The sequence below is a fragment of the Dendronephthya gigantea genome, unplaced genomic scaffold, assembly GCF_004324835.1.
Source record: "Dendronephthya gigantea isolate DGI-Jeju-01 unplaced genomic scaffold, DenGig_1.0 000078F, whole genome shotgun sequence".
Lineage (NCBI taxonomy): Eukaryota > Metazoa > Cnidaria > Anthozoa > Malacalcyonacea > Nephtheidae > Dendronephthya > Dendronephthya gigantea.
Genome location: NW_021163088.1, coordinates 730417 through 751894, shown reverse-complemented (window position 1 = coordinate 751894; position 21478 = coordinate 730417). Strand labels below are relative to the sequence as shown.

The following is a 21478-nucleotide window of genomic DNA, read 5'->3' as shown; positions in this document are numbered from 1 at the left end:
GCATCGGACGTGTTGAGGTATTCTACAATGGAATCTGGGGGACAATCTGTGATAATGGTTGGGATATAAATGACGCACGTGTTGTTTGCCGCGAGCTTGGTCATCTGAATGCAGTCAAAGCTCTTAAAGGCGGACAGATTCCGTCCGGTTCTGGTAAGATATGGTTAAAAGGGGTTAACTGCACTGGAGAGGAGAAAAATCTTGCAAGTTGCTCTCTACAGAACTGGGGAATTCATAACTGCAACCATTCTACTGACGCCGGAGTAGAATGTACTTCGACAGGTAAAATTATATTAACTTAAAAATATTCAAAATTTTTCCTTATACTTGTATTAGCACCATAAAAGGATATTGATTTGTGAAACTGTAAAATAAGTAAACATGCACATAAGAATACATTGATCGGAAGTAGAGGTTTAAGTAATTTTACTTCTTTGCAAGTGTTGTTAAACAAAGGAAAAACGTTTATTGTGATTTGCTAATGTTAAGCCACAGTGCGAAAAAGAAGGAAAATGTAAATTCTTTTTCAAAAAGTATTGCGGCACATACTATCTCCTACACAAAAGATATGTCAGAAAGTGGTTTAACTTGCGCTCGTTCTGACTTCCATTTTACATTATTCATATCGACTGACAACTTCTAGCAATAACAAATAAGAGGAAACTAAGACTAAAAAAAGAAAGGTAGACTTATGCAAGTTGATTAAATGACTAACCCAATAACATTACTATGGCCTTAGCAAATCTACGCTGCTTACCAAACTAAGTGTTTCACACAGAATTATACGCATCTTTGGATAAACGTCCCAACCCTAGTTGCCCGATGTCAATAATCAATAATTTTTGTTGTTTATCCGCGGGGTGGAATAACACTTGCACAGATATAATGGGCATTCTCATTAGGTAGACTACGGGGAACCCCATCCTCGGACCCCATCCGCAGTACGCGAAAAACCTGGAACGAGGATGGGGTTCCCATCAATGCACCCTTAAGTACCGCAATTATTTCATCTATTTCATTTTCCTCACGCGAAAGTATGTTCACGCGATCCAATTCACTTCTGATGTATGTGGTCTGTTGTTGTCATTGTTAAAGTATTGGCTGCATTGACTTTAGTTGATTTGCTGCCCATATAAATTGGACGTCAACAGACTATGAAACATCAAACAGAAGTTAAATGGATCAGACAAAGTTTGATCGTTTGGACAGGACTTTAATCATACGCTTTCGTTTCAGTTGGACCTTACACTACGTATATAATAAAATCAGAACAGTCTGGTTATGTGCATCGTTATGGCATTTTTCGCCATCTTGATCTTCTCCAATTTTTGAAGACTCGTGTTGGTGCTGCTCATTTTCGCTTTACGAGTAAAAGTGTCCTCCAGGAAATGAATACTGGAAAATGCGTGAAAATTGATTCTAACCTTGTACTTATACTCTCCAATGACTGTGATGGTCCAGCTGCTGCTAAATGGACATACAACCCTGTTGCCAAACATTTGAAGCTTCTTCCGACCACCAGTGGGGATAGCAAATGCTTTAGTCCATGGAAACACCCCGTTGAACCGAAAGATATCACAGTTGTCCCTGGCTTGTCCAACTGTCGTGATTGGAATAGAATCGTGTTGGAGGCGGGTGAGTGTTGTGACATAAATCTCTACATTGTCATATTATGTACAAAGTGTATAAAAAAAAGACAACCACTCAATATCCATACTGTTATTAAGAACAATAGTACCACTAATTGTATACTTCTAATTGTGCAGCTCAAAAAGCGAATATTTTTTAATATTAAGGGGCGCCTTTTTCGATGCCCTGTAGGTCTATATTATTTCAACGTTATATAGGGATATTTAGATACAGCGCCAGAAAATTCAGACAAAATTAACTTTCTACTTCCGCGGAAATTAGCATATGGTGTTAAACTTGTATAGCCTCGTGATCATGAGTATACTGTAGAATACAAAGTACTAAAACGCTAAAATAGTTTTGAGTTTGATTTTGTTTACAACTTCTAACTCTTTTCCATTGATTACAATTGAATCGAAAGGTCTCGGCATAGAGTTAAACGAGATTCGTAGTTCCTTACATTTTCCGGATAAAGTTGCATTCTATTTGCATTGGACCACGTAACCACATTATCTGTATTATTTTGGGCGTTACTGATGGAATCCTTCGTAACAATTTCTGATTACTGTCGAATCATCGATGTATTTCCAAAGATCTGCTTGGGTTGCTGTTAGGTCGTTTATGAGTAAAATGAATAACCAAGGACCTAATTTAGTTCCTTGGGGCACGCCAGATGGAGCTGGGCCTCATTCTAAATAACAGTTATCTGCTAACTTTACTCGTTGATATCTGTTAGTCAGAAAGTCTGATATCCAATTGATGACGCTATATGTAATTCTAACTCTGATAGTTTCTGGATCAAAATTTAAATGATCAATAAGATCAAATTCTTTTCGGTAATCGAAGAGGATTGTTCTTACAATGGTGCCATTACCGTCAGTGGTGGTGGACCAGCGATGGATCATGCTGATTAACGCAATAGTAGTAGAACTTCTAAGAACCGCACCAAATTGTTTTGGTTCGATGACTTTCAAGATTGCTGGTTTCACATAATCAACGACACTAAATTCCTCAGCGGCTTTAGAGATACTAGCGGTAAGTGAAATAGGTCTTAAATCTTTCTTTGGATCTCTTACAATTTTTGTCTTAGGCAAAGGTGTAATATTGGCCATTTTCCAAGTGGTAGGTACACGTTGCTCTCGGTATGAGGTGTTGAGGATAATTGAGATTGGGAGGGCTAGGATATATGAATAGTCTTTAATACCTCATTTGGTAACTTATTGGGTCCACATGCTCTATTCGTTGGGAGTTTCGACAAAGCTTTTTGCACTCTATTTCTGATACGTTTAGAAAGGTTGCTTTGTTAATTTCATTGCTTGATCTCTTGGTGTAAGGTTAGAAAACGTTTCAACATTGGCTAAACTTATCGGTTTCCGTCTGGATGCAAGGTTAGAGATACGCTTAATTTTAGACCAATTTTTATCTACGTAAATGCATACGCCCCCATGGTCATCTGTCTTTCTGTCTCTACGAAAAACAGTGTATCCTGGAATACTAATGACACTGTCATCAATTGATTCCTTCAACCAAGTCTCAATGATAAATGCGAAGTCAATCTGGGTGGTACGGTATAAACTCGGATACTTCATCTATTTTGGGTGCTAAGGATCTCACGTTTGATACACATATTTTTGGTACTCTAAGTTTATAATCACATTGATTATTCGACGGTAAACTAAGCGGATGAATTAAGGAATCCCGATTGTTTTGTCTTAGTGTGTTGGAGGCGCTGTTGGAAACATCATCAACGGAGGAATGGTGTCGGTTGTGGAGGTACTCTGAAAAAGGGGTGATGTGTTGATGGTGAGGGATATGGGGGTACTCGGAACGAAGGATGATGCGTTAAGTTTGCCCACAATAATCTGAAACATGTTCTCTAAACTAAATTCTTAATTTACCGAAATCATAACAACTTGTTCCCTTTGGGAGATAAAAGCTTAATGCATTCTATACGCGCGAGAGGCAATAAAACTGTAGTTAATTGTATCAGTTTTTACTCAACTTGTATACAATAATTCCCTTCTTATTTATAAGGAATATCAAAAAGCATCAGGATACAAGGACCATCCAGCTCAAAAGGCATCGGACGTGTTGAGGTATTCTACAATGGAATCTGGGGGACAATCTGTGATAATGGTTGGGATATAAATGACGCACGTGTTGTTTGCCGCGAGCTTGGTCATCTGAATGCAGTCAAAGCTCTTAAAGGCGGACAGATTCCGTCCGGTTCTGGTAAGATATGGTTAGAAGGGGTTAACTGCACTGGAGAGGAGAAAAATCTTGCAAGTTGCTCTCTACAGAACTGGGGAATTCATAACTGCAACCATTCTACTGACGCCGGAGTAGAATGTACTTCGACAGGTAAAATTATATTAACTTAAAAAATTCAAAATTTCCTTATACTTGTATTAGCACCATAAAAGGATATTGATTTGTGAAACTGTAAAATAAGTAAACATGCACATAAGAATACATTGATCGGAAGTAGAGGTTTAAGTAATTACTTCTTTGCAAGTGTTGTTAAACAAAGGAAAAACGTTTATTGTGATTGCTAATGTTAAGCCACAGTGCGAAAAAGAAGGAAAATGTAAATTCTTTCAAAAAGTATTGCGGCACATACTATCTCCTACACAAAAGATATGTCAGAAAGTGGTTTAACTTGCGCTCGTACTGACTTCATTTTACATTATTCATATCGACTGACAACTTCTAGCAATAACAAATAAGAGGAAACTAAGACTAAAAAAAAGAAAGGTAGACTTATGCAAGTTGATTAAATGACTAACCCAATAACATTACTATGGCCTTAGCAAATCTACGCTGCTTACCAAACTAAGTGTTTCACACAGAATTATACGCATCTTTGGATAAACGTCCCAGCCCTAGTTGCCCGATGTCAATAATTAATAATTTTTGTTGTTTATCCGCGGGGTGGAATAACACTTGCACAGATATAATGGGCATTCTCATTAGGAGACTACGGGGAACCCCATCCTCGGACCCCATCCGCAGTACGCGAAAAACCTGGAACGAGGATGGGGTTCCCATCAATGCACCCTTAAGTACGCAATTATTTCATCTATTTCATTTTCCTCACGCGAAAGTATGTTCACGCGATCCAATTCACTTCTGATGTATGTGGTCTGTTGTTGTCATTGTTAAAGTATTGGCTGCATTGACTTTAGTTGATTTGCTGCCCATATAAATTGGACGTCAACAGACTATGAAACATCAAACAGAAGTTAAATGGATCAGACAAAGTTGATCGTTTGGACAGGACTTTAATCATACGCTTTCGTTTCAGTTGGACCTTACACTACGTATATAATAAAATCAGAACAGTCTGGTTATGTGCATCGTTATGGCATTTTTCGCCATCTTGATCTTCTCCAATTTTTGAAGACTCGTGTTGGTGCTGCTTATTTTCGCTTTACGAGTAAAAGTGTCCTCCAGGAAATGAATACTGGAAAATGCGTGAAAATTGATTCTAACCTTGTACTTATACTCTCCAATGACTGTGATGGTCCAGCTGCTGCTAAATGGACACACAACCCTGTTGCCAAACATTTGAAGCTTCTTCCGACCACGAGTGGGGATAGCAAATGCTTTAGTCCATGGAAACACCCCGTTGAACCGAAAGATATCACAGTTGTCCCTGGCTTGTCCAATTGTCGTGATTGGAATAGAATTGTGTTGGAGGCGGGTGAGTGTTGTGACATAAATCTCTACATTGTCATATATGTACAGAGTGTATAAAAAAAAGACAACCACTCAATATCCATACTGTTATTAAGAACAATGGTACCACTAATTGTATACTTCTAATTGTGTAGCTCAAAAAGTGAATATTTTTTAATATTATAAGTGTCGCCTTTTTTGATGCCCTGTAGGTCTATATTATTTCAACGTTATATAGAGATATTTAGATACAGCGCCAGAAAATTCAGACAAAATTAACTTTCTACTTCCGCGGAAATTAGCATATGGTGTTAAACTATAGCCTCATGATCATGAGTATACTGTAGAATACAAAGTTCTAAAACGCTAAAATAGAACTATTAGTAGGTTGGCTATACTTTGCCTAGATTGCTAGTTGCAATACAGATATAATTACAAATATTTCGAGATAGTTTTTTAATTTTAATTTTTATCAGTATTCGTCCTGCTTTTCTAAGCCAAGGTTTTATAAACCCATTATTACGTTGAATACCATACAAAACATTTTCAGTATGAAACAAAATATGTAGAGTTGACATGAACCATACATAACAGTTTTTACAAAAACATACATAAAGTTTCATCGATGTTGTATTTTGTTGTTGCAGATATACACGAGTGTAGAAAATTTCAGTTTCAATTGTCAAAAATTTCAATTCAATTATTTAGAAGGCAAATATAACTGCATCATTCCGCCGATTAAACATTTTCCTAACTCATGATTTAGGACCAAGTAAACCTAGAAATGTTACGCTGACTGTTAATGGGGGCAAAATAATCGTTAAATGGCTGCCACCTGAAGTCTCATATAGTAGTGTGGATTACTACTTCGTGTTCTGGAGAAGAGAAAATAGAAATGGTAATTTTCACAAGACAAATGTTTCAGCCAGTCCTTTTATTCATAATTTTGGAAGTAAGTGACTACTCTGCATATCTCCTTACACGCGCTATAAACCATTTTGTTTGCTTTCTTTCTTTCTTTCTTTTAATTTAAATAAACTTCAATTAAATCTTGAATTTCATTGATGAACATTAAATGTTTAAGTTGATTGAAAACGTTCAAGGACGTGTAACACGTATGTTAATGCCAGAATTGGAATATAAGGAACGACCATTGTTACATCGAAGAGAGATAAACTTCTTAACAGCATTCTATAAAATGAAAACTGGTCTATATAGCTGTTCTGTTGATTTTTTTGTTGAGTCTTCCTCAGAGGCTCAGACACAAGATTAAGATTAACTGCCCGAGGGAAATTGAAAATTCCTAAATGTACATGTAGAACCGCACATTTTAATGCGATATTTTTTAATTGAAAAGTAGTATATCTAGGGACAAATCGACCAGAAAATATCTGAACTTTCAGTGGTAGCGTTGCAAAGTTTATACATTATTACAAAGAATAATAAGGGAATTTTGTATTTGTACCAATCAGCAACTTTGTTCAAATTTTCAGCAACTCAATCAGAATGCATAAATTTTGATAAAAAGTGCAATATATATCATTTTACATGAAGTATTAAAAATTTAGGCGTTCTGATGGGCTTTGACTGAAAAATTTAAACAAAATTGGCGATTAGTTTAAAACGAAACTCCTCATTGTTATTGTAAGGAGCAAAAAAAAAATTTCTTATCATCCCAAACTCGTTTTTCTTGGGATGTATAGAGGGCCGTAGCTAGACCGCTTAATTGGGGGGTTGTATATTCATATACTCATGTTTATATACCGTAGGAACAATAGCGTGCAAAAGAAATCAGTGGGGCATAAGACGAATATATGAATATACACCCCCCCAAGCTTCTAGCTACGGCCCTGGATGTATAACTTGTTTGATCCTTTAAATCGTATTTTGCTTTTTGGCATAACGGCTTTAGTATGGTTCTTATTGTTCCTTTCCGTTTTTCCTTCGATATATTACTTTATATTTTACTTTATTTACTTTATTTATGTTCATAATTATCTTTATATGCAGTAAAATTTGATTAAATTAAAAAAAAGGTAGAAATAGAAATTAGGGAAACTTCGACATGTCCTTTTATATTCGCATTTTCTGCACAATTTTTATCGTTTAGATGAATTTGGGCAATACACCATAAAAGTCCAGGCTGTTGATAACGATGGTGTGGGGGAAGCCGCCTATGTAAAAAACATAACGATAAATCGTAAAACGAGGATACAAGCTACGAATAAGACCGTGTATTTTACCGACAATATGACGACACTCAAGAATCCAACTGTTGAGTCTAACTTGAAAAAAAATAAGGAATCAAGGCCCGACAAGATCGCTATTGCCGCTGGAGTGATAAGCGCGACTTTATTCCTCATCCTTGCTGTAACTATCTGTTTTTTCCTGTTGAAGATAATACGGAGAAGACGACGAAGAAAATCCATCAAGGTAAATTATATTACACTCAATTAATCAAACTATGACCAATAATGCCAGTATTGTAGTCGGACTGGCATTTTGTCTCGTTAAGGCAGCGTTTGTCAGTATAATAATAGAATATGGTTTTATCATGTGTGTAAATTTTTTGGGGGACCGAAACCCTAGCTTGCGAGGGTACAGTAAGTGTTTTAAAGGTAGTATACGTGTTTATTATGTTGATTTCGTATTTTGCTTCCCGGTATTAGGATGCAGTTTACAGGCATAAACCAACTTTTAAAGGCTATAACACACATTCGCCGTTTAAGGTGGCTCGATACAGTATATTTAGTTAAGCTCTTGCGCGTATAAACAAATAGCCTCGCGATATTTGTCTAGTTCCATTTTCGAACGCACTGCCAAAACCAGTAAACATAAATGCTTCTATCAGAATCAGAACAATTAGAACAGCATGCGCGACGCGTGTTTGTTTCACGTGATGTTTGTTTCGGCCCGCGCGTGTAATTGCACACGTAATTTAAAAATTCCATTTTTGATGAACAAAGCGCGCTATATCTCGTTATTTTGTGCGGTTTTGAATTTACAATACAACTGTTTATTATATACACAAGCGCAAGGTGTGAGTTATGTGCAAGCTGATTAGCTTTCTACTAGTCTGATATAAAAGTGCCTATGTCACTTGTGGGATCTTTACGGATTTGAATAGGGCTTGAAAAATTTGTTTATAAGTTCTACAACCTTTTTTGATATAATTAAACAGTTTTGAAAATACGTCGGTTGGGCAGACTGGGACTCAGGAATGATTTGCAAAGACGCCGTCTTCGATAATGTAAACATGAAGAGTTTTACTAGCGATATAGTTTGCGCTTTTCAAGAAAAAAATGCGGGAACGGTGCGTTGTGTATGGCTTTAGCAACTGGGCGAGTTTTTCTCAAAATATTTTACGTTATTGGAAGATCGAAGTAAAATTACAATTGATTATATTATGTTTGACAAGAACTCGGTTCCTGAGTCCCAGGCCCCCGAGTACGACGGAAATTTAGGCAAATCGTTATGTTTTGGTGTAAATATTTCCGAAACTATTTAACTATATCAAAAAGGGTTGTAGAACTTATAAACTAATTTTTCAAGCTCTATTTAAATCCGTAAAAATCTCACAAGTGATATAGGCATTTTAAATAAGGTCATATTTGTCTGAGAGATCTATTCTAAAATTCTAATACATTCTAATAGAGGGTCCTCAACTAGGTTATGTCTTCCCAAGCCCAGGACGGATTACTTGAAAAAATTTTAGCTACAACGGTGCCTATGTCTGGAACCAAATTCCGGAGGACATAAGAACGTTGTCATCTTACAATTCATTTTGTGAAAAGCTTTCTTCCTCGACCTTTCCATTTATATTAGTCCTCTTGTGTAAATTAATTTTTAAAAGTACACTTTTTCTCTATTGATCTCAGATAATAGTTTACATAATTATTTTCTCCAATGTAAAACTAAAAATAAAACTTTTATAGCTATTATTTTATTTCTTGCAGGATTTTGAATCTTTGCAAGCCGAAATGAAAGAGAAAAGAGGACATTACCCGTCGAGTACAGTTAACAATTCAGAGAAATCGAAGGAAAATGACAGTGAGTATTTATATTGCGAGGAAAAGCACAATGTTTTTTTTTGTTTCTAAAATAAGGCGTACAGTACAATAGTCAAATTTAACCCGCAGCACACGAGAGCTATTTAGCTGAGATAAGACCACGCGTGGTTGTTAGCTCAGCAAGTTACTCTCGTGTGCGGAGAGTTTTTCGTGAGGAATTCGCGAGGAATTCTTGAGGAATCTTTTTTTTGAGTTATATTATTAAAGAAATATAATAATTTTTCCCGTGTAGAAAGACATGTGGGAGTTGTGGAGAGCTCGAAATAACGAGGAAAAACCAGTGAACTCAAATAAGAGTGGAACGCCTACTCTCTGACTTTCCCTCATTAATGAGTGAAGCCAAGATGGCAGATCATGAAGCCTCTCTTGTAGGTATCAACCAGGCCTCTAAGCGGAAATTTCAAAGGTTAAAAATTAAGTCGCCATCTTACCTAAAAAATTTCCGCGTAGAGGCCCGGGTCATACCTGCGAGAAAGGCTTCAGTGTCTGCCATCTTGGCTTCAAACTTCCGAAAGAGTGAGCGTTCCAGTCCTATTTGAGTTCACTGGGAAAAACTAGTCGTACGGGCTCGTTTTCCCACTGATTATTTCTCGTTCTCCCAAACTCCTATTTCATAGATATATATGAACTAAGATGAATCAAAGATTTAAATATGAACTAAAAAGGTAGTGCTTAAAAGAACTTTTCGAAGATCAGCAATATATGACATTTTTAATACTTTTTAATTAGTGTCTATATAGCTAGTATATTTCTATAGTATATTTTATAATAAGATTTTTATAGCTTAGATAATATCTTATAGGTTAGTTAATTAATATTACATAGTAACACTAGATAACATTTTAATATATAACATTATATGGCATATTACAAAACATCTTAAAGTTAAACAATATAAATTTTTATAATTAAGCTGCACGAAAAACCCCTTGAGAGAGAAAAAATAGGTTCGATTCCTGCCGGAGGACCTATAGTTGACTCATTTTTCCATCGACTGTTCCTGGCTTGAATTTGAAGTGTGTATAATTCCACTCGAAATTAAAACCCTAAAACCTCTCTCTATATAGTATACTTATATAATAACATCTTTCGCCTTGAAAACCAAGTCCCACATGCTTACTCCTTATTTTAACACAAAGATTAAAGGAAAAACATCAGAGAGAAAGGGAGAGAGAAAGTAAACTCACGATCGCTGATCAGAAATCCATTTTTTCTTTTTAGAATTACAGTCAGAAGAACTAACTTACGTTAGACTGTTGAATAACTGGGAAATTCCCCCCAACCGCTTAAAGGTTCTGGATGAAATACTTGGAATTGGAAAGTTTGGGATTGTGAAAAAAGGGTTATATACAGCTTCCCTAGGTGAAGAACCAGTACAGGTTGCTGTGAAAATGTTAAAAAGTAAATAATTCATACAATGTTTTATTTTTATCCCATACTGATATACGGTATAAAACCTTCATTCGTACGCCTAATGCGAACGGGTTAAGGTAAGGTCTTAAGGAAGCTCGGAAAGGATACGTATATACAATAATACAGTCGTGATACCAAGCTATATTAGTGGGAGAAAACATTTGTTTAACTTGTATTTTAGACGACGTAATGTGTGAGCAAACCGGATGATTCCTTAATACTGACTGTATAAGAGAATAGTCTGAAATCACGTTTCGCTTTGCGATCCCAATTTCGTAGGTTCATTAAATCACAGAAAGGATAGTCTGCAAAATGTTTCGTTCTCATTTTACAGGATAACGTTTTTTGAGTTAAAATGTAATAATTATTAAATTATAGTTGTTGAATATACCTTTATTTAATATTTACGGCACATTCCAATTTTAGGTGAACGATATGTTAAGATATATTGTATATAGATATCTAAGATATATTTTATATAAATAGGTGATATTTCACTGATTTTACCTTGATTTTACAACTATTGTTATTCCCTCTTGAAATTTTCAACGCTTTTGTTTAGATAATCCGACGGAATCTGAAGTGTCAGATTTCGTAGATGAGTTGGAGATGTTGAAAAAAACTAACAAAGAACCACACCCAAATGTCATACGATTTATTGGAGCTTGTATTTCAGAAGGTAAGTCCCTATTTATCAATCAAAAACAGTTGATGGCGAAAATACGGGGGCCTGCAAATCGAAAATTTTTAACGCTCCTCAAGACAATTGCACGATAGTCATAAATCTCTAAGGGTTGCTTGACCTTATGCCTGGTGCACACTTGTTCCTAGCCACTGGGCATCTCTCACTAGTTAGCAGGAACAAATAGAATCTCACATCCCTTGGACGAGGAAGAACTAGATTTAAGCCTTATTATGCTTTTAAAAAAGCTAGGCCTTTTAAGTATGTAAATATTTAATATTATATAATATTAATACTGACCTTATTGCAGCGATAGTCTTTCGGATCGAGTCTCCAATCTCCGAACCGTGTATAGATATTAGTATTCATTTCGGATATGGGGAAAAGCTGATTTGACAAAATATAAATCAATAAAGGACTAAAGGTTCTAAACTAACCAATCACATGCATTAAAGCACAACATAGTCCTGCATGCCACTACTGCACAAAGTCAAGGCGCTAAAATGAGCCCGCACAGTGGCGTTGCCAGCCTGACGATTTTGTCCCGCTATGTAAATTTTGCGTTTTTTTAAATATTCATGTCTTCAGATATGAGTAATATATATATATATATATATATATATATATATATATATATATATATATATATATATATATATATATATATATATATATATATATATATATGAAAGATATACAAATCGTCAGGCTGGCCACGCTACGGAGCTCGCAACGATCTGAATAGCCCGAAGTGTCAAAATAGTGTTTGGCAACTTCTTCGGCGACTTCAATTCTGCAAAACCGGGGTAAAATGTACGATGTTCGCTGAGTTTGATGTTCGATGTTCGTTTGCCAGGTTTAATACATACAGCTTAAACCGCCATGGCGCACGAACAGTAGCGTAGCCTGCCTAAACAATTTGTCTCGCTATGCTAATACCTTGGTGTTCATTGACTGTGAAAACAGTAAATTTCTAAAGACATCGTCATTCTGGCTACGCCACTGCGCGCAATATACTTAAACTCTTCTTGGCTTTATTAATATTTTGCTCCAAGTAACTTATCTCGCGTTTTGATTCTTTCCGTTCTTGTACCGATATTATATGGAGTATAAAGCACGTACCGTTTGGAAAGAACCAACATGAATTCTCTCAACGTCTCAACGTTTCGACCTGAAGGTCTTCGTCAGGAGAGTTAGTATCATACGTCAAGGATGAGTTAGTATCATATCAAGGCCCTCCGTTGGCAAAACGTTGAGAAATGTTTTGTATATTTTCGGCAGTTGTTATACCACATTTGATGCTAAGTTGTTTGAAGACGCTTCCACGCTGCTCCCAGGTGATATTGGAACGTACCAAAAATTTATAGACAAATCTTTCCAGTTGCAATACAGATATCATTTACGGCATGCCTGAAGATACTTCCTTGATTTCAGAGAAACTAATGGTGGTGACAGAGTATTGCTTTTGTGGTAATCTACAAAGTTTTTTGAGGAAAAGAAGAGTTATTGACAACTCTTCAACATTTGACTCGAAGTATGTCAAAACAACTTCGACTTTAGACAGTCGTCAACTGCTGAAAATTGGCGTGGATGTGGCAAGTGGAATGGTGCATCTTTCTGAACTGAAGGTATATACCAATCTTGGTGTTTACATGCATACAGCTTGGCAATAAATGTAAACTGAAAAAGTCATTAATAGTACGCCTTTTCAAAATTTCACTCAAATTAAGTCACACAAAATTTCTAAAATAAGATACATAGCGCCACAACGAAAACGATATGAGAATATCTAATTTTTTATAATAGCAATGGTGTCAAAATTTTTTATAAATGCAAGTGTCACTGCAGAAAAAAATACAGCTTAGTGAAATGGTGGTCATTGCACAGCATTTTCTTTCTCCGTTCACTGTATTATATAGGAAACGGCATTTATTAACTGGCTGTTAACAGTTTATCTCAGCTCAAAGGAATAATTTTTCAAAATCCATATTATATGCGGAGATAATGCATGGATGGTGATTGAAAATAGTATGGAAGTTTATAATATCCATACTGTAATTGCTATTTCCATACTATGGATATAGCAATAGTATAGGAACAGAATATGTGTAACATAGTCCCTTAGTATATGGAATTTGAAACAAAAAAATGAAGGAAGGTTCCAATGCCTTATTAAACATTTCATATTTTCAGCTGGTTCATCGTGACTTGGCTGCACGAAATATTCTTATCAGCTGTAACAATAATGTCGCAAAAATTACGGACTTTGGGTTGACAAGGGATATTGCAAATACTGAAGAATATATGCGAACGAACCAGGTATTTTACATAAATTATATTATTGTGACCGAAAGTAAATGCTGAATCGAGTAATTACACCCACGTGTATTCAAATGCTTCGCAAGACTATATTTTAATTAATACATAAAACTAGGCAAAAAAATGATCGTGGTAGTAAATGAATGGCTTGAAAAATAAGATCATAGTCAGAGTTTCAAAAAAACTGTTTAATTAGTTCGAACGTGAGGTTGAAAAATATTAACTTGAAAAATGAAAACTTGCGACTTATTCTTCCTGCATAATCACTAACCATTCATGTTTATTTGTATTTCCCCTCCGTTTTATTTCTGGCACTGGCCGCGGGTTTTTTAAACTTTTTACCGTAGGCAATCAGGTCTTACAGTTCGTATATAACCTTAATTTCTCGTGTATTCTATTAGGACCTACTTCCAGTAAAATGGATGGCATTGGAAAGTCTACTTTACGGTCGATTTACGACTGCTAGTGACGTGTATGTTTATAGCCTACTGTTTATTTTATACACAAATGGCATGTATTCTCAATCACAAATTAATCATGCAGTATCACATAAGTGCAATAAGAATACTATTGAAATATTTTATTTGCATTTAAAATTAATCAGGTGGAGTTTTGGTGTCCTCCTTTATGAAATCGTAACTCTAGGTAAGTAATGAAATTTTTAAATTAGTAGAACATTAGTTGGAATTCTTACTAGGCGTTCATGCACGAACTTTGCAATGTCTCTACGAACTTGAAATTTCCTAAGTGATTAGATTGTAACTCATCCCCATTTCCAGTCCTGCATGATTCAAGTGAACTTTGCTTCATCCACTTTTCACCCTTCTTGTGGTAGATTCCACTGTATAAAACGTCATGTTTAAATAAATGAAGTGATTGAATTTTCAGGAGAAATACCATACAAACATTTATCACCGTTTGTGATTGTCAGCTACATTAGTTCAGGAGGTCGATTACAAAAACCGCCAAACTGTTCCAACGAAATGTAAGTAAAGCAAACTTAAAGTGGAAGTCAAGTTCGTATGTGAGCAAACGGTTTATTTACATTTTGAACCTCGCTTTTTTTAAAGGCGCCAAATCTTGCCACCTTTTTGTCTACGTTTCTCTATTGGAAAGATATGAGCAAATATGTGCCTAACAGAGAGCCAATCAGTTAGCTCATATGTTGCTCATAATTATGTTGATCGCCAATATGTTGCTAAAAAGGAGGTCATTGTCTGTAAACCGCCGAAGATCTCTGCCAGGAAGAATCTTTCAAGCGTTTTTAAATCTCTTTTCTACGTAGATATAAGATAATGATGAATTGTTGGGATGTTGATGAAAAGAAGCGACCAAGTTTTTTCCAATTAAGAAAAGATCTCCATGATATGTTAATATATGATCAGGTAGGCCTTAAGGTTTAAATCAGTGAAATCACAAATGTCGTCTTTTGCGGTTAGAAAGGTATTAAGTTCATGATGCCGCAAGAATTAGTATAGTGTTTTATCCGGAGCACACAAAAGGGCAATTTGTTTATTCTATTATTTTGTTGTTCTATTGTTTTGTTTCTATTATTTATGAATTATTATATGCAAAAAATTTTTCGTCGCTTTTCTTAGCAAACTAAAATTCTCATTCCCTTTACTTTCGGGTGCGATAATTAAAAAAGTAATAAGTCTAACATAATAAGATTTTAATGCTTGACTTTAAAGACATTCGGCTCGGACCCAAACCTAAAAGTGTTGTATTCCGTTCAGTCTAAGATAAAAGCGACTGTTTATTTTAGATCAGTAGATCGTAGAAGTTTTATATTCTTAGCCCTGCAAAACTTTTTAATGCTGGAAAAGTTTTATTCTAGGTTCAGGCCGTTCAGCTCCAAGGCAAAAATAAATAGAAATAAGTAAACCAATCCCGTCGTTCTAGAGTTAAAACCAACAATAGTTTGTTTAACGCGTTTAAAAAAACGTCCATTTTCCAGTATTGGGAATTCCCGACCGATTTGTGGACCGAATCCTACAGTTGTTTTTTTTTCACTATGGCAACTTGGCTTGCAATATGGCATGAAAACATTTTTATATTTTTGTATTTATGTGCAGCACAGAGATTGTAGCAAAGAGGAAGAACAACCCAGAATGTCTTAAAGTCGGCAGAAATTGATCTAAGCCCTGTTCGTTTATTACTATACTTCGACGCATAAAAACTAGTAATATCATAATATCTTTTTGTACTGAGAAGCATTTAGAAATAAGATCGATGTAGATATTCCTCACAATCATTCATGTCTTTTCATTACCAGAACTGTTGTATAGAAACGATATAATGTATTATTGTTCGAAAAATATAGTTCCTATGCACAGTTTGCAAATCGAGATGAAGAATTTTTAAACAAACAAGACTTATATATAACTATGATTATATCACTGTTATAGTGAATTTTCTACAATAATTTCAAAATTATTTTTAGAAATCTTACATCAATGTACAACAAGTGAAGGAGGAAGAATTACGAACAACGACCACCCCTTGTCACGTGACTGTTGAAGATGAAGCAGCTATAAAGCTCTAGGAAATGTCTTCGCTTTAATAATTCCGCTCAAAATTCATTATTTTGTCACAATGTTTTCCGCGTACCAGCAAAGGCTGCGATCGCACGCTAACATTAATGATGTATCCTGCGTGACACCAGTTCGACCATTATAGTCATTAATTTTTGCAATATATACCTAAAAAATTATTACAGGGGAAAATTAGTAATTCTAAGACCCTTTAAACCTCCAGAGTTTACCTGCATTGAGTGAAGTGTCAAATAACATAAAAAATTATTACTAAATAATTATGGAAGACTAAACAACGTCATAGTCTAGTTTTGTTTCACAACATCATAATCCAGTTTAGTGTCATGTAGCGGGTTCAGATTAAAACATATTCGTTTATTAAGAGCAGCGGTAAAACGCCGAAACTGGCACAGGCAGCATGCTCATTTCACAGGTCCATAAGCCATTTGGATTTATCTCGACTGTCTACTTGTGGGGTGACGGACTGATTTGCATAAGGGAAACCAATCAGTCCATTTCTTGCATTACTACAGGTCAGTTTGAATTTACCGAACTCGCAGGATATTTTTCCGAGATGGCCGGATTCAAGAGGAGGTTGGACAGCTGTCACGCGAGTTTCCTTTGAATAAAGGATGATGAAGACTCGAAAGCGGATATGCGTTGACCGAGAATCAAACCCAGACCTACCACTTAGAAGGCAGAAATGCTAACCATTACACCATCAACGCAAGTTATAGTAATATTCGACACGTCATTGTACATTTGTTACAAATTAATGGTAGAAATTGGATGGAGAGATCGAAAAAAATGGTTGATAGAAAAAAATTGTACGCTAGTTTAAATGGAGAAATTCACGGCGAACAGTCTCATATGCATCGTTATATTCCTGGATGAAAAAGCGTTTCGGAACCACTGTAAGTCGGTTCTGTGGTGTAATGGTTAGCACTTTGGACTCTGAATCCAATTGCAAGGACCCGGGTTCAATTCTCGGCAGGAGGTACGATCGCATTAAAGCTAATCACAATTCAAGAAAAAAATTGCAAGCATTTCACGTCTCGTGGAAACGAGGAACTTTTTAATAAGATGAGTAGTTGAAGATTTTTTGCAGTGAAGATAATTAAACATTTTTTTTGTTACCGTTATAATCCTGGATGGAAAAAAATGCGTTTCGAAACTAATCTGAAGTTAGTTCTGTGGTGTAATGATTAGCACTATGGACTATGAATCCAAGGAACCGAGTTCAAATCTCGGCATGACCTACGACCGTATTTACCGCAAATCACGCTTTCAAGCAAAAAATTATTACCTCCATTGCACGTCTCTTGGAAACGAGGCCCTTTTTAGGATCATTAGTCGAAGATTTATGGCAGTGAAGATAATTCAAACGTTTTTTGCTAGTGTTCTATGTCTCGTAAATTGACTCGAAATATATTGTTCCTGATTTTTTTTGGACATATCAAACAAATGGAATAAAATAGAATCGATTTTGTTAACAAAGGCAAAAGTTAATTTCTATGGTCGGCGTAAAAACATGCAATATTTTTATTCAAATAGAGGATCATGAAGACTCGAAAGCGGATATGCGTTGACCGGGAATGGAACCAAGATCTACTGCCTGGAAGGCAGCAATGCTAACCATTACACCATCAACACAAGATATGGTAATGTTCGACACATCATTGTACTATTTGTTAAAAATCGAACGTAGCAAATAGATGGAGAGAATGAAGATAATCGGGGATAGAAAAAATTTGCACGCTAGTTGGAATGGAGAAATTCATGGTGAACAGTCTTATAAGCATCATTATAATCCTTGAAGAAAAATGCGTTTCGAAACCAATCTCAAGTTGGTTCTGAGGTGTAATGGTCAGCACTTTCGACTTTGAATCAAAGGACCCAAGTTCAAACCTCGGCAAGACCTACGACCGCATTAAAGTAAATCACGCTTTCACGCAAAAAATGGAAATGAGAAACTTTTTAAGATGATTACTTGAAGATTTACGGTAGTGAAGATAATTCAAACGTTTTTTGCTATTGTTCTGTGTCTTATAAATTCACTGGAAATATGTTGTTCCTGATATAAAAATTTTGTATCCTAGTTTGAATGGAGAAATTCACGGTGAACCGGCAGTCTTATAAGCATCGTTATAATCCTAAAAGAAAAATGCGTTTCGAAACCAATCTCAAGTTGGTTCTGTGGTGTAATGGTTAGCACTTTGGACTCTGAATCCAACGATCCGAGTTCAAATCTCGGCAGGACCAACTGTAACTGTACTGAATCACTCTTCAAGGAAAAAATTGCAAGCATTGCACGTCTCTTGAATCGAGGAACTTTTTAAGATGATTAGTCGAAGATTTCGGGCAGTGAAGATAATTCGTACGTTTTTTTATAGTGTTCTAAGTCCCGTAAATTCACTCAAAATATGTTGTTTCTGATTTTTATGGAAGTATAAAACGAATGGAATAAAACAGCAACTGTTTTGTTAACAAAGGCAAAAGTTAATTTCTATTGTCGGTGAAAAACATGCAATATTTGCATTAAAATAGGGGACAATGAAGGCTCGGAAGCGGATATGCGTTGACCGGGAATCGAACCCAGATCTACTGCTTGGAAGGCAACAATGCTAAGCATTACACCATCAACGCAAGATAGGGTAATGTGCGACACATCATGGTACTTTTTGTTAGAAATCAAAGGTAGCAAATAGATGGAGAGAATGAAAAAAATTGGGGATAGAAAAAATTGCTCTCTAGTTAGAAAAGAGAAATTCATGGTGACCAGTCTTATATGCATCGTTATAATCCTTGATGAAAAAAATGCGTTTCGAGACCAATCTCAGGTTGGTTCTGTGGTGTAATGGTTAGAACTTTGGACTTTAAATCCAAGGTTCCGAGTTCAAATCTCGGCAGGACCTACGACCATCTTAAACGCAAATCACGCTTTCAAGCAAAAAATTATTGGCTTCATTGCAAGTCTCTTGAAAACGAGGCCCTTTTTAGGAAAATTAGTCGAAGATTTATGGCAGTAAAGATAATGCAAACGTTTTTTGCTAGTGTTCTGTGTCCCGTAAATTCACCCGAAATATGTTGTTCCTGATTTTCTTGGAAATATCAAACCAATGGAATAAAAAAGAATCGGTTTTGTTAACCTAGACAAAAGTTAATTTCTATTGTCGGCGTAAAAACATGGAATATTTTCATTCAAATAGAGGATGATGAAGACTCGAAAGCGGCTATGCGTTGATCGGAAATCGAACCCAGATCTACAGCTTGGAAGGCAGCAATGCTAACCATGTCACCATCAACACAAGATATGGTATTGTTCGACACATCATTTTACTTTTTGTTAAAAATCGAACGTAGCAAATAGATGGAGAGAATGAAGAAAATCGGGCATAGAAAAAATTTGCACGCTAGTTGGAATGGAGAAATTAATGGTGAACAGTCTTATATGCATCGTTATAATCCTGGAAGTAAAATGCGTTTCGAAATCAATCTCAAGTTGGTTCTGTGGTGTAATGGTTAGCACTTTCGACTGTGAATCCAAGGATCCGAGTTCAAACCTCCGCAAGACCTACGACCGCATTAAGGCAAATCACGCTTTAACGCGAAAAAATCGTAGGTATTTCACGTCTCGTGGAAATGAGAAACTTTTTAAGATGATCACTTGAAGATTTAAGGTAGTGAAGATAATTCAAACGTTTTTTGCTATTGTTCTGTGTCTTATAAATTCACTCGAAATATGTTGTTCCTGATTTAAAAATTTGTATCCTAGTTTGTATGGAGAAATTCACGGTGAACAGTCTTATAAGCATCGTTATAATGCTAAAAGAAAAATGCGTTTCGAAACCAATCTCAAGTTGGTTCTGTGGTGTAATGGTTAGCACTTTGGACTCTGAATCCAACGATCCGAGTTCAAATCTCGGCAGGACCAACTGTAACTATAATCACTCTTCACGGAAAAAATTCAAGGCATTGCACGTCTCGTTGAATCGAGGAACTTTTTAAGATGATTAGTCGAAGATTTAAGGCAGTCAAGATAATTCCTACGTTTTTTTGTAGTGTTCTGAGTCCCGTAAATTCACTCAAATTATGTTGTTTCTGATTTTTTTGGAAGTATAAAACCAATGGAATGAAACAGCAACTGTTTTGTTAACACAGGCAAAAGTTAATTTCTATTGTCGACGAAAAACATGCAATATTTTCATTCAAATAGGGGATGGTGAAGACCCGAAAGCGGATATGCGTTGACCGGGAATCGAGCCCAGTTCTACTACTTGTTTTAAAGGAAAATTTCCATTTGACATATTATTCTATTTTTCCTTTGAGGCAGGGGTGGATCCAGCACTAGTGCACTAATTTGCATGACAAAAGAAAACTGCTAAAAATAACCACTTTGTTTTGTAATGCCAATTTGTGCACTAGTGCTGGATCCACCTCTGCTTTGCAGCTTTGCTATAGTAGATAGTTTAGCACTGGTGATATTTCATTTCCTTGATGACTTGGCTGTAGCGTTAAGACCATCTTATCAAAGAAAATATTAAAGTGCCTATATCACTTGTGGGATCTTTACGGATTTAAATAGAGCTTGAAAAATTAGTTTATAAGTTCTACAACCCTTTTTGATACAGTTAAATAGTTACGGAAATATGTACACCTAAAAATAACGATTTGCCTAAATTTTCGTCGTGCTCGGGGGCCTTGGACTCAGGAACCGAGTTCTTGTCAAACATAATATAATCAATTGTAATTTTACTTCGATCTTCCAATAAAACATTTTGAGAAAAACTCGCCCAGTTGCTAAAGCCATACACAACGCACCGTTCCCGCATTTTTTTCTTGAAAAGCGCAAACTATATCGCTAGTAAAACTCTTCATGTTTACATTATAAAAGACGGCGTCTTTGTAAATCATTCCTGAGTCCCAGTCCCCCCAACCGACGTATTTCTAAAACTGTTTAAATATATCAAAAAATGTTGTAGAACATATAAACAAATTTTTCAAGCCCTATTCAAATCCGTAAAAATCCCACAAGTAATACAGGCACTTTAATACTGACACTCATTATGGAGGGTTTTTTCACACGTTTGAACGAATCGCCTGTTTTAAAAGTCAAATGAATGAAATGAGTCTGAGTCCATTAGTTTTCAGTT

General features: G+C 35.8%; 1 protein-coding gene and 3 non-coding genes across 4 annotated transcripts; 3 read left to right on the top strand and 1 right to left on the bottom strand.

Annotated features, from left to right (window-relative positions):
• The first annotated feature begins 5085 nt into the window (after positions 1–5085).
• On the top strand, positions 5086–16336 carry LOC114532152 (fibroblast growth factor receptor 2-like). The gene is made up of 13 exons (XM_028553729.1): positions 5086–5332; positions 6074–6259; positions 7418–7740; positions 9264–9357; positions 10599–10778; positions 11353–11469; positions 12907–13100; positions 13666–13791; positions 14193–14263; positions 14396–14436; positions 14680–14776; positions 15077–15176; positions 16235–16336. Exons 1-13 carry the CDS (start codon positions 5086–5088, stop codon positions 16334–16336), a joined length of 1878 nt encoding a protein of 625 aa, XP_028409530.1.
• A 2179-nt stretch (positions 16337–18515) lies between these two features.
• Positions 18516–18587, top strand: Trnaq-cug. Its single transcript has one exon. It is a non-coding gene; the product is annotated as a tRNA-Gln (tRNA).
• Positions 18588–18899: 312 nt separating this feature from the next.
• On the bottom strand, positions 18900–18971 carry Trnag-ucc. The gene has a single exon. It is a non-coding gene; the product is annotated as a tRNA-Gly (tRNA).
• A 1216-nt stretch (positions 18972–20187) lies between these two features.
• Positions 20188–20259, top strand: Trnaq-cug. Its single transcript has one exon. It is a non-coding gene; the product is annotated as a tRNA-Gln (tRNA).
• The last annotated feature ends 1219 nt before the right edge of the window (positions 20260–21478 follow it).